Source organism: Molossus molossus, unplaced genomic scaffold (genome assembly GCF_014108415.1).
Source record: "Molossus molossus isolate mMolMol1 unplaced genomic scaffold, mMolMol1.p scaffold_m16_p_1, whole genome shotgun sequence".
Lineage (NCBI taxonomy): Eukaryota > Metazoa > Chordata > Mammalia > Chiroptera > Molossidae > Molossus > Molossus molossus.
Genome location: NW_023425344.1, coordinates 196,354,365 through 196,368,854, shown reverse-complemented (window position 1 = coordinate 196,368,854; position 14,490 = coordinate 196,354,365). Strand labels below are relative to the sequence as shown.

The 14,490-nt window shown below is 37.3% G+C and overlaps 1 protein-coding gene across 3 annotated transcripts in view; it reads left to right on the top strand.

Moving 5' to 3' along the window:
- SLTM (SAFB like transcription modulator) overlaps positions 1-14,490 on the top strand; it is a 51,255-nt gene that overhangs the window by 13,072 nt on the left and 23,693 nt on the right. For all 3 annotated transcript variants that reach the window (XM_036254747.1, XM_036254738.1, XM_036254728.1), the window contains exons 4-5: positions 2,562-2,759; positions 3,920-3,967. In XM_036254747.1, coding sequence (XP_036110640.1) covers positions 2,562-2,759; positions 3,920-3,967 — 246 coding nt within the window. The remainder of the gene's footprint in view (positions 1-2,561; positions 2,760-3,919; positions 3,968-14,490) is intronic.

The window sequence follows — 14,490 nt, the reverse complement described above, 5'->3', positions numbered from 1 at the left end:
GTTTACTGAGCATAGTTCCTCTTAAATTGTGTACATTTATATTCCCCCTTTTTTTTTCTTTATTGATTTGAGAGACAGAGGAAGGGAGAGGGAGAGAAAGATAGAAACATCAGTGAGAGAGAGAACACTAATTGCCCGCCTCCTGCATGTCCCCCACTGGTTATTGGGCCCACAACCTGGGCATGTGCCCTGATCGGGAATCGAACTGGTGACCATCTTGGTGCATGGGTTGGCGCTCAACCACTGAGCCACACTGGTCGAGCCCTCATATATTTAGTTAGTCCACATTGTCATAACATCTTCGGATGTCTGTGCGCTCCACCATGAAGAAAGCTTATGTGCATTCTCCTGCCATCCAGTTCTCTATCCTCCCCATGGTACACAGGGACCACACACCTCACACTTTGTACCTTGCACTTTTAAGGACAGGCAGAGAAAGAAAGAATTCTTTGGTAGAGGAGTTAACCCTGAAATCAGATCATTTTAGGCAGTATTTACCCAGGGATCCATTAAAATTGAAGATTACATGGCTGTAATCAGCTTTTGTTTGAGCCTTGAAGAGCTCCTCTGTCTCTATTGTTTTCCTTGTGCTATATCTTCCTTTAGGTTTCTTCTCTGGTTTTTATTTTTTCTAGTTCTCTTCACTAGTGAATATATGATTAAGCAAAAAGTGTCCATAAGCTGGAAGAGCATTGTGACTGAATAAAAAAATTTTTAATGTTTAAATGTCTAACTTTCAGTTCATAAACATCTTATAGTCATTTGAAGTGTTACAAGGAGATACTTCTGTTCAGCCTAACAGTACTGTCTCTAATATGTGCTGCAAAGGATGCCTTTGTGTTATTATTAGATGAACCTGGTCATAATATCTAGAAGAACAAAAGATCTTTTTAAAAACAATCCTATTTAAATATATGTTCAGTTTCTGTTTTATATTTCTATTTCACTTTGGAAGTATCAGCATATGTGATGTATTTGATGGAAATTAAGTTAATATACTTTCCTTGTCCTCCAGAGTTGATAATTTTGGAATTTAGAGTAGTGGTGGGTCATTATCACCTATTGCCTAGATATATGAAAAATACAGGAACTGTATTTTTAAGTGAGAAGACTGGTCAAAGTTGGTACTTTAGCATCAAGGGTGGGGAACCTTTTTTCTGCCAAGAGCCATGTGGATATATATAACATCATCAGTGGGCCATACAAAATTATCAGCTTAAAAATTAGCCTGCTATATTTGGTCAGGCTAATTTGGTGAGGCTGTGATGTTAGCTGGTATTGATTTTTTTGGGCCTCATTCGGCCCTCGGGCATGATGTTCCCCACCCCTGGCTTGGTGACTTACCTGGCTTTTACTTATTTGCACCTACTCCATTTTCAACCCCTAGTTTCCCCCACTCATATCTGGTGAGGTTGGTCAAACCCTGTCCCAGAAATGCCCTGCTCCCCAAACACTTCACATTCCAAAACAATCATGTGTCTTCTCTTTGCCTGCCCCCATCAGACACTTCTGTTCCCTCACTGCAGTTTAGTTTTGAATAACTAATAGCTATGCCCCTGCCTTTTTCTTAAATCTGCTAGATTTACTGTAAGAATAGGAAAGGAGGAAGTAATGTTCACTGCTTTCAGCCCTTTTTTGTGTAAAGAGAAAATTAAGCAGATTGCATCTTTTCTTTGTATCTACTGAAAGAAGTACGGTGTACCTATAAACTTTTTTTTCCTCACTCAAGGATATTTTTTCATTGATTTTTAGAGTGGGAGGAAGGGGGGCCAGGGGAGAAACATCAGTGTGAGAAAGACACATCAGTTGGTTGTCTCCTGCATGACCCTGACCGGGATCGGGGATCAAACCTGCAACCAAGGTACGTGTCCTTGACAGGACTCGAACCCTTGACTCCTCGGTATGTGGGCCAACGCTCTTACCGCTGAGCCATACTGGCCAGGGCTGTGTGCCTATAAACTTCTAAAGACAAGCAGACATTCCATCAGAAAGATAATTCCAACCAGTACTCCCCTGCCTAATTGGCCTTGTGGCATTGTGATAGATTTCAAGACAAATATATTTAAATTAATTATTTGCGTAGTTTTCAGGAACAGACATTTGTGTAACAGTTTGAATTCCTCTTTATTAATTAGAAATAAACCTTATGTCATAATATATGACTTCCAGGGTCTTTGCAATTGAACTAAACGATGGCACATGGAGAAATCAAGTCATTTCTTTGAAGCCATATCTTCTAAGACAGCTCCTAGGATGTGAGTTGGCAAATATTAAGTAACTGGAACTTGAGAGCATCTCCAGTAGCTATTCCAATTCATGTGTAGTTCAATCTGAGAGTTTTGGGAACTCAGAATATGGTTTAATGACCTTGGTATTAGAACCCCCCCTCTATTTTTAAAGACAGGGTTAATATGTAAGCTGATTGACCTGTGACTTTGGAAATACTGTCAATATGTAGTCAAATTTAAAACATGTAGAGATATAAATTACCAAAAAAATGTTTGGTGGCTAGCCTACACTACTTTGCCTCTAGTTGTACCAAATTTTCTTACCATTAAAAGGACTGTGAATTGGAGAATCAGGAGACACTTGAGCAAGATGGAAACGACGAACTAAAGGACTCTGAAGAGTTTGGTGAAAATGAAGAGGAAACTGTGCATTCGAAGGACTTACTTTCCACAGAAGAAAACAAGAGAGCTCATGAATTAATAGAGGCAGAAGCAATAGAAGATATAGAGAAAGAGGACATCGAAAGTCAGGTCTTTAGCCAGTTTTTTTAAAACATGACTCAAAAATTAAGTACTAAATAATAAGTTTTTTTTTTTTCTAATTCAATGTGGAAATCTCAGAATTAAAAAATATACACACACACACTTTTTTTTTTTTTAATTCTCACCCGAGGATACTTTTTTCATTTTGTATGTTCAGATAGAGTGGCAGTGGGGAGCAGGAGGAGAAACATTGACATGAGAGAGAGAGACACATTGATTGGTTGCCTCCCACAGGACCCCGACCAGGGCCCGGAACTGAACTGCAACCAAGATACATGCCCTTGACCGGAATCGAATCTGCGACTCGTTGGTCTGCAGGCGGATGCTTTACCACTGAGCCAAACCAGCCAGGGCAAAAAAATATATTTTTTAAATTATTTATAAATCACCCAAAATCCTGCCACCTAAGATGACCTTTTAAATTTTGCTTATTTTCCACATATGTATATATTTTTACTTAGTAGTTACTGTTATTTATTCTATATAATGTTCTATATAATTGCTATTTAGTCTATATATTTCTACATAATAACTTCATAATCTGTGTTTTATATCATAATATGTTAAACTGTTTTCTGTTGTGTCTAATAGCCACTCTCTTAACTTGGGACAGTTAAGTTTTAGTTAGTTTTTTAACCCCAGTATGAATGAATGTATCAATTTTGCTCTGACCTTGCCACCATTACTTGGTGATAACCCCCCTCCCCTACTTTAGTAGATATAAAAGATTAATTTGCATCTCTGGTTATTATCAAGGGTGGGGAGGTTCCTTATAAAAGTATAATTTAAAAGTATATAATTTTTCACATCTTTTCAAATGAAATAGACTGTTCTACTTTGAAGTATGTCAGTATGTCTTAACTAAATCAGTGGATTAGGGAATCAGGGCGGTTAATGCTTAGTCATGCTGAGAACACTTCTACCTTTTCTAATGAATGAAGGGCTCAAGAGATTTTTCTAATTCTCTATCAGTGTGACTTAAGTTGGCATAAAAAATATAGTGTGGGTTGTTAAGCACTGACTTAGTACCAGGGGTATCATAAACATTGTATGGAACACAAGGCAACTGATAATTGGGTATAGCATAAAAGCATTCTCATGTTACCCAGATATTTTATAAAGCAGCTATTGTATACCCTTTTACTTAGGAAATTGAAGCTCAAGAAGGTGAAGATGATACCTTTCTAACAGCCCAAGTAAGTTTACATCTAGTCCTATGAATTTGATATTGTGGGTGGAAGGGCTTGGAAGAGGAATCTTATTTTGAGTTCGTAATTCTCTAATTCATAAAACTGCCTTAAATTTAATACTAAGTTATTTATGTGGTAAATACAACATACTTAAAATTGGTAGCTGAAATTTTTGTTGCCACAGAGATATTTGGAAGTTATTATAACAAAAATTCTACCATTTTCAGAATAAAAATAAAACCACTCCATCCTTTCTAGAAAATATAACTGATTACCAGTCTTGTGAGAAGTCCACACTGTGCTTGATTTTTTTCTGTCACTTTGGTATAAGTATAAAATAAGTTATTTAAAAGTACTAATTCCTTTTAAAACTTTGTTTAAATTTGTGTTAATTTTAACTCTTAGGATGGGGCTAGTATGAAAATAATAAAAATCTAGCAATGTACTTGGGGTGTGTATGCGTGTGTTGAAAAGGACCTGTTCTTCTATTGTGTGTTAAAGTATATTTTTGGTATATGTGATATATATAGTGTACATTTTAAAGCATGACTTACAGATTCTATAAACACATTTATAGCGCAGTCTCTGCAGTGTGTTTTTAAATTATCCTTTGTCTTTTTCCCCATATCTGTACTCAAGAACTGTTTGTTCATGTATCCCCTTTAAATAGTATACTTTCAAATAGAGATACGGGTTCTCACTGTTTACTAGATTTAGGAAATACAGTTCTATTTTTTCCTCACTGTAATATCTACTAGAATATTTTCTTAGCTGACTGCCTTTGAAATGCTGTTTTCTGCAGTTTTCTTGCCCTTGAAATGCTGGCGAGCCACATGCTGGTGAAGCTGTACATTGGATCTTTGTGTTTATTGTAATGGGGAGAACTGTTTCTGATAATTGAAAGTATTCAGGAAGGAAATGGGCCTGTGTGTAGACTGTTTCCACACTGTTTCCAAATACGTTCATTTCTGAGAGATAAAGAGTAGATGAGGAAGAAAACTCTCATATGGGGGAGCGCCTATTCTAGGTTACTAGTTTGCAAAATGGTGGAGTTGAGCCCTTCATATACTTTGTCAATTAGCTTTTTACATTTCCGTCGAGGGCCAGTCCTGCAATTGTGCAGGTTTTGAGTTGTGTGAAGGCATCATGTCTAAGGGTCCCTGCTCACAGATAGCCTGTATGTTCATTTTATCTTAAGGAATGGGTGCCTTTTTCTAACTTCACAAATTTTTATGGGCTAGAGATGGCCTTGCTTCTATTTCATCCTGATAATGAATAAAGTTACTTATTCTCATTGTGGAGGGCAAGTTTTGCCTAATTGTATCAAAAGATAGAGAAGTTTAATCTTCAGAGTTTTCTTGAAGTAAAATGACTTTTTTCCTCTTTATAAATAATGTATAGTGAAACATCTAGAAATGGAAATGTTCCTGGATTCCATCATGATCTAATGTTTATAAACATGTTTAATGAATATCTTGTCTTAACTGTGTGCATTAAGGAGTACTACATAGACTGGAACCATCACCCAGCGTCAGCTATTACCAGCTCATAGGCAATCTTGTTTCATCTATAGCTTCATTTATTTTCCCTCTCTACATTATTGAAACAAATCCTGGATATCATATTTTGCTTAAAATTTTTCAGCATGTATCTCTAGAAGAGAACTCTTATTTTTTATATTATCACTACTAATGTAAGATTTTAATTTCATCAAATATAGTTAGTATTCAAATGTTCAATTGTCTATAGTTTTGTGTTTTAAAAAAATAGGTTTTGTTTGAATCCATTGTGATTAATTAAAGTAACTATCCAGGTCTCTTTTAATCTTTAGGTTTTTCTTTCCATGTTTTTCTCCTGATTTTATTTGTTGAAAAAATTGAATTGTTTTATCCTGTAGAATACAAGTTGGCAAAACTTTATTTTTTGTTTTTGTTTTTAAATATATTTATTTTTTTATTTTAGAGAGGAAAGGAGAGGGAGAGACAGAGAGAAACATTGACCAGCTGCCTCCTGCACATCCCACACTGGGGATCGAGCCTGAATCCCAGGTGTGTGCCCTGACCAGGAATCAAATCAGCAACCTCTTGGTGCATGGGACTACGCTGAGCCACAATGGCTGTGCTTGCAAAGTGTGTGTGTGTGTGTGTGTTAGTCCTCACCTGAGGATATTTTTCCATTGATTTTTTTAGATAGAGTGGAAGGGAGGGAGGGAGAGAGAGAAACATCAATGTGAGAGAGATACATCGGTTGGTTGCCTCCTGCATGACCCTGACCAGGGCTGGGTTTGAACCTGCAACCCAGGTATGTGCCCTTGACTGGGAATTGAACCCTCGACCCTTTTGTCTGCAGGCTGACTAACCACTGAGCAAAACTGGCCAGAGCTGGCAAAGTTTTTTTTAAAGGGCCACATAGAAAATTTTAGCCATTCTGGGCCATATAGTCTACATTACATCTCTTCAACTCTTTTGTGTGAAAGCACCCATAGACTGTGGGTAGATGAATGGATATAGTTTTCAATAATTACAAATTGAGTCCGCTTGTGTGGCTCAGTGGTTGAGCATAGACCTGTGCAACAAGAAGTTGCTGGTTTGATTTCCAGTCAGCGCACATGCCCAGACTGTGGGCTCAAACCCCAGTTTGGGGCGTGCAGGAGACAACCGATCAGTGTTGATGTTTCTCATCAATGTTTCTATGTCTCTTACCCTCTTCCTTCCTCTCTCTCTAAAATAAATTAAAACATTTAGAAAATACATTGCAAAATGAGGCATCTAGTTTGCCAACCCTTGTGTAGAGCTTCCAAAGTCTAGATTTTGCTGATTACATTCCTATAAATTGGTAAGTTGGTTATAGAATGTATAGGCTTGCTATCCAGTTCAGGGCTCCCCCCACCTGCCAGCACACAACTGCTTCATAGGTAGTATATTCTTCCATTTGGATGCACATAATGTCTGAGTGTACCTTTTTGAAGACGATAGTCATTGATGTTCCATACCCCACTGATAAAGTGGTGATATATTTCTTTTTTCTTTTTTTTCTTATTTAATACCTGTAATGCCTTTAGAAAGAGAACCTTCTCATTTCTTTGGTTTCTCAGTGGTACAGTTTACAAAGGAAAACCAGGACATATGTTTGATTCTTTTCCTTTTATTTACCAGTTTTCAGAATAATGAGCTGGTTCACTAGCATCTCCAACAGTGACTAATGAGTTTATTTTTCCTTTTTTCTCCCTTAGTTTCATTTTGAACTCGTGGATTTAAATATATTTAATGTAGCCCTGGCCGGTTTGGTTCAGCTGTTAGAGCATCGGTGGCCCCAGGACCAAAGGGTCGCAGGTTTGATTCCTGGTCAAGGGCATGTACTTAGGTTGCAGGTTTGATCCCTGGCCCTACTCAGGGTTGTGCAGGAGGCAACCAATCGATGTGTCTCTTACATCTCTCTCTCTCTCCCCCCTTCCTTCTTCCCTCTCTCCCTTTCCTCCCTCCCCCTTCCCTCCCTTCCACTCTGTCTTAAAAAAAGTCAGTGGAAAAATATCCTTGGGTGATGATTAACCAATAAAAGTGTGTGTGTGTGTGTATAAAATGTATTTTGGTCCATTGTAGTTGTTATTCTTAATAATGCTCAAATTGTCCCATCTTTAACTAGGGGTTGGGGGCCTCCACAAGTTGGCTCTTATGTTCTTTCAACATGACCCTAGTAGTCTGATTGCCTCCTTGCTGTTTGGTATGTAAGGATGTTCTAGTTTCTGCCCCAGACCTCGAATTAGCCTTTGTTTTTTTTTACTGGTAAATGGTATTTTAAGGCAGTAATCTTAGTGGTAGGGGTTCTTATTGTCACTGAGTTATTCATATTTTCTAGGCTTTTTCAATGTACAGTGTTAGAGAATGTGTGAGGATTTTTTTGTTTGTGTGTTTACTTTTAAGATAATACAGACGTTGAGTTCATACGGATACTTCTAAGTTAATGACTTCATTTATCTCATAGTATACCTACAACAGTCTTAGGATGATAATACCAACACCGATATGATTATGGAAAATAATTTAGGATTTTTCCTTTTTCCCCAGTAGGTCTCTTCTAAGGATGTACCCCTCTAAGAATGAACAAATCACTGTTTTGTTTTGTACTAGTTCTGCGTTGTATTGTTATACTATCACCAGCTAATACATACTTAGGCTGACGTGTTTCATTTTATTTATAGTATTTAAGTATTGCTTTTTAAAAAAAAATTAATCTGCAACTTCTGAGTCTGTAATTATTTCAAAATAAAAAGTTAGAAAATGTAATCTTATTTTAAAATTATTTAAATTATTTACATAATTCCAAAGTCAAATCTATAAGACAAGATATATTCTTTAAAAAGTCCCCTTCACCAATCCCTTACTGATAAACTTAATAGTCATGATTTAGCCTTCTATTATTGGTTTTTAAAAATATAAGCAAATGGGCAGTATATTTGTATAGAGATGGAGTTATTTATTTAAAGCCATACTGCAGGCTTTGACTTGAAGCTTAAATCTTTAGCCTTTAGGCGTTGGCCTCTAAGCAGTTTGTCATACTAAATAGAATTTGTTTTGTTTTTAATCCGTACCCAAGGGCATGCTTTTATTGATTTGAGAGAGAGAGAGAGTGAGAGAGAGACATCGATCAGTTGCCATTACCTTCCTTATGCGCCCCTACTGGGGATCAAACTCACACCTGGACATGTTCCTGACCAGGAATGGAACTCACGACCCTAGGGTATACAGGATGACACTCGAATCAGCTGAACCACATTGGCCAGGGCTTGTTTTACAAACTTTAAGATACAGTTGCCCTGGACATATAGCTCAGTGGGTAGAGCATCAGCCTGTGCACCAAAGGATTGCGGGTTTGATTCCTGGTCAAGGGCACATACCTGGGTTGCAGGTTCAATCCCCAGCCCTGGTTGGGGCCCATGCAGAAGGCAGCCAATCAGTGTGTCTCACTCACATCAGTGTTTCTCTCTCTCTCGTCCCTTCACCTCCCTCCCCTTCCAATCACTGGGAAAATATCCTCAGATGAAGATCAACAACAACAAAAGATACAGTTGCTTTAGAATTTTCTGGAAAATTTTTTTTTAATGTTTATATTTGTTAATGCTTTAATTCTTTAAAACTTCCTCTGTTCTCAGTCTCTTCTGTCTTCTGTGATCACACCATGTATATTCCTTTCTCTATTTGCCTTTGCCCCTAATGCTGCACTAACTGGAAGGGCCTTCCCTGTTTTTATCATATGAAGTCTGTATACCTCTCAAAGCCAGATTTATCTTCATCTTCTTCATTAAGCTTTCTCTGATATCTCTTATGTAATGCTTTATCTTTTACCAAGAACTTTTTATATCCATTATGTTATTTAATCGTATATGTCCTATTTAGATCATATGTTATCTCTTTTATAGGTGGACTTCACCTAGATAGATGACAGTGACATCGAGTAGAATTGTTTCAGTGGTAAAGACAGGATAAATGCCTAAGTCTCATGATGCCTAATCTGGTATTCTTTTTACTACCTCCATACTAGTAAATGTTGTTTTGTCACTTTTGTTGTATTTAATTACATAGTGCAGCAGTTAAGCTCTTTACATGTATAAAAATGAACAGTTCAGTCCCTCCAATATATTTAAATATATTTTAAATATTTATATTTAAAATATAAATATTTTATATTTAATAATATAAAAATATTAGTGTCTCCACTATTTTTATTCAGTAAATTCTTTCAACAGCTACTTTTATTGAGTGCTTATTATGTGCCCGGTATATTGTATTTCCCGTGATCTTTAACATATTGCCAGATAGATAGGGTTATTTTGAAGGTTTGTTTTAAATTAGCCAGGCTGAACACAGTGTTTACATACAAGTCGGGAAAGGAGGCCTTCCAGAAGAGGTCTCCTTCCTGAGCACGTGATAACATGTATCACAAGATAAACCTAGGGGAAGGTAATAGAATGGATAAGTAGAAAACACTTTTCAACTGAAAAATAAGTATTAGCTTTATCTCTTTGTAATCATTGCTTCTCCTAAGATGAAATAAAATAGAGAAGCTTTGGGTTTGTATCATGTCTGTGCATATGTATAATTTAGATGGGAAACTTTTCAAGTTTTCTTATATTTCTTGTTTTATTTCCTTATTGCAAGGAGTTTTAGGCTTATTTTTGACTTTCATAACCTTAGTAGTACTATGTTTACTGCACATAACTGCACAGTAAAATGTGCACTGATGCATTCTCATCTTTTTTACTAACCCTGGTTGTTTTTGTGTTTCACCCTCATGGTAATTGGTTTTATGTTGTAGAAGCTGGGTAAGAGTCTTTTCCTAGGGGCACTTAAGTATATGAAATCACTACTATAAAAAACTAAAGTTATGAAATCTTTCAGAAGGTATGTTGAATAGTTAGGATAGATATCTAAAACCTTGTCAGCCAAGTGGCAAATCTTACTAGTTTAGCAGCCAGAAATAACATTTCTAATGGTAGGAACTATAGCAGAAAGGATTTTTATTTTAACATCCCTGTAATTTTCTTTTTTTTTTTTATTCTCACCCAAGGATATTTTTTCATTTTATCTTCAGATAGAGTGGGAGGGAGAGAGAGAGAAACATCAAAGAGACACATCGATTGGTTGCCCTTCCTCCCCCCCCCCCATGACCCTGACCAGGGCCGGGGACCAAACTGCAACTGAGGTACGTGCCCTTGATCAGAATGTGACTCTCTGGTCCGCTGGCCGGTGCTCTAGCCACTGAGCAAAAACAGCCCAGGCTACATCACTGTGTTTAAATTTTACTTTTTAGAATAGCAAATAATTTGGCCTTTATTTATTTATTTATTTATTTAAATCTTTTTGTTACTCTTCACCCAAGGATATTCCTCCATTAATTCTTAGATAGTGTGGAAGGAATGGAGGGAGAGAGAGGGAGAGAGACAAACATCGATGTGAAAGAAACACATATATAGGTTGCCTCCTGCACATCCCTGTTGGGAGTTGGAGATTGAGCCTGCAACATAGGTACGTGCCCTTGACCAGGAATTGAACCCACAACTCTTCGGTCCATAGACTGAGGTTCTAACTGCTGAACCAAACCGGCCAGGGCAATTTGTCCAATTTATCTTGAACCTATCAATATAGTAAACCCATTTTGCAGACCTCAATTTAACGGACTTTGGATTTAATGGACAAAATTTATGGTCTGTATGTCATATGTGAAAATGAACACTCTGTTAATTTTTAAATGCTTTTAACCCGATTTGCTTATAATTAAATTAAGAGGTTATTGTTATTGTTTTGTTTATTGTTTTTTTGTTAAACCTCACCCGAAGACATTTTTCTATTGATTTTTAGATAGAGTGGAAGCAAGGGAGGGAAGGAGAGAAAGAAACATTGATGTGAGAGAGACAGATACAGTGATACCTCGGTTCTCGAACATAATTCGTTCCAGGAGGACGGTCGAGAACCAAATTGTTTGAGAACCGAAGCAATGAAACCAATAGGAAATAATGGAAACTGGATTAATTCGTTCCAAGCCCCAGAAAATGCCTATTTACTGGCCTAATTTGTATATAATATGTAGAAAAACCTAAGTCTCAACAAGAAATAAAAGTGTACAGTATGTCTAAGGGTTAAATTCAGTGTAAAGCGTGACTCTCTCCACAAAGCGTGACTCTCTCTCTGCACTCACACTGATGACGCGAGCAAGGCGCGCTGGGCCGAATGAACGCCATTCGGCTCAACTCGGCTCATCTCGGAAGTTCGAGTTCCAAATATTTGTTCGGATTCCAAGACAAAAGTTTCTCGAATCTCCTGGTCGAATACCGATTTGGTCGAAATCCGAGGCGTTCGAGAACCGAGGTATCACTGTACATGGATTGGTTGCCTCCCATATGACCCCAACCAGGGCCGGGATCGAAACTGCAACCCAGGACTCACCCTTGATCCCAGGGCCCACACTCTAACCGCTGAGCCAAACTGTCCAAAGCCATTTTTTTGTTATTAATTCACTGTTATTTTTAATAAATTTTAGCTAATAGGCCATGTGTTGGAAAAAACACTAGTAATTTTGCTGACATAAATAAATATTACACATCTACAAGCATAGTCTACATATTTAAATCCAAGAGTCACCGCTTGTAAACAGTGTTCAGGAATGATTAGCATGTGAACACACCGCGTTGCTGAGGTTGTTACGAGGTGTGACTCTCTGCAGCAGTGTTTTGTTGTTTTTTTTAAGAAATTAATTTTTGTTACAGATGTTTCTTCTTTTTCCCCCACAGACACCCTCCTTTCTATTCTGCCCCCCCAGCATTGTTATCTATGTCCATTGGTTATACATATATGCATTTAAGTTCTTTGTTTTAGCTTGTCCCTCCCCTCCACCCCCCTGCAGCAGTTTTAACTTGTGCTGGCTGATGTTCCAGTGTGCAGTTATATACTCCCGGTGACTGTTGAATGCACCCATTTACTAGAACTATTCTGTGTAAATTTAAAATTACTGTGATATATATAGAAAACTTTTCTGTGAAATTCAACTTTTTATACCTATGTAATTTTAATTTCATAAACATGACTACATAAGTAAAAACAGATTAATTTGTCAACTTTTTAACATATGCATTCAGAAAACCTTTATTACATAACGGACTTTTGGCTTTAATGAACATCCCGTCGCCCGAATTAATCTGTTATATCAAAGTTTTACTGTATTGCATCTTTAAAAGATTAACTTGGAAGTGGTGTGCCTCTGGCATCAGAGGTAAATAAAGGAGAGGCAGGCTATGTTCCTTAAATTCTTTTGTTCTGCTTTTAAGTAAAAGTTAAGGTATTCTAGTTTATTTATCCCTCCAAGATAAATTGCTAAATTCAAAGAGATGGGAAAAAAATGATTTATCAATAATTCCAGCAAAACTCATCCTTTGCTGCCATTGCCAATCGCTTCACCCAGGTTAAAGCATTTTTCTTTCCTTTCTAAATGTTGCATATAATGATTGCAATTAAATGAAGTACAATTTGTTCGAGTACAACAATAAAATACAGCAAAGAGATTATTAGAGCACAATATAATGGACTTATGTAGTAATAAGATTCACATTGCTATCAATGATCAGCTTATTTTGGACTATTTTTCTTTTTTTTTTTTATCCTCACCTGAGGACATTTTTTCTATTTTTTGTTCAGATAGAGTGTGGGAGGGAGAGAGAGAGAGAGAAACATCGACGTGAAAGGGACACGTCGAGTGGTTGCCACCCACACGACCCAACCAGGGCCGGGGACAAACTGCAACCGAGGTACATGCCCTTAGCGGGAACCGAACCCGGGTCGCTCAGGACCGCAGGCCGATGCTCTAACCGCTGAGCCAAACCGGCCAGGGCTGGACTATTTTTCTTTCTAAGCTTGTGGCTTGGTTGGTTCAATGTGTTTAGATTTTGTCATATTACTTTAGTGTGTCAAACAATTGGTTGTTCCTTAATTGGGGCACTTGTGGGTTAACTTACAGTAAAACAAATCATTAAAATGACTTCTTAGAAATATGGTAGTTATCCAAATGTCATTTTGAGCATATGGTAAAATATTTTATATTTTAAGAAATACATGCTTTTATATGAATCTGAAATTGTGTTGTATGATAAATATGCTATTTAAAGTTTTGTTTACAGTTAAGTTTTGCTGTGAGTCTTCTTTCACTGCGAGGCTGTCACTCTAAAGCAGCGGTTCTCAACCTTCCTAATGCCGCGACCCTTTAAACAGTTCCTCATGTTGTGGTGACCCCCCCAACCATAAAATTATTTTCGTTGCTACTTCATAACTGTAATTTTGCTACTGTTATGTCTTAGGCGACCACTGTGAAAGGGTTGTTCAACCCCCAAAGGGGTTGCGACCCACAGGTTGAGAAGCGCTGCCAGTGAGTCTAAAGTGTGTGAGTGGTTCTTAAATTGTAGTCCCTGGACCAGCGGCATCAGCATCACCTGAAAACTTGTTAAAGATGCAAATTCTCAAGCTCCACTCCAGACCTGAATCCAAAACTCTGGGGTTGGTACTCTGCAACCTGTGTTTTAACAAACCCTTCCAGGGGATACTGATACAGACTGCAAGTTTGAGAACCACTACTTTCTAAGGCTTTGTGTGTGGTAAACTCACACCACCTTGACTGAAAGTGACCTACACAGGTTTTATTTTTAAAAGCTATAAATTAAAACATCCCTTAATTTTTTTTTTTTACTACTGGGACTATAATGCATATTACTTTGCTTATTTGTTAGATCTTTCATTTGGGAAAATGTAGGTTCTATCTTATATGTTTACTTCAGGGATTTTTTTGCAGTATTTGTTTGGTGTAAATAAGGTTTTTCCATTTGTAGTATTCTTGTTTTCAAGCTAGCACGTTAGGTGAAGATCACATATCTTAAAACCAGTCATTTAAAAAAATATGTTAACTTATTTTGATTACCTACAGCACAAATACCATTTTCAAAGTGGTGGGCCACCATTGTCTATGTGACAACTATGAATTCGTTTTTAACA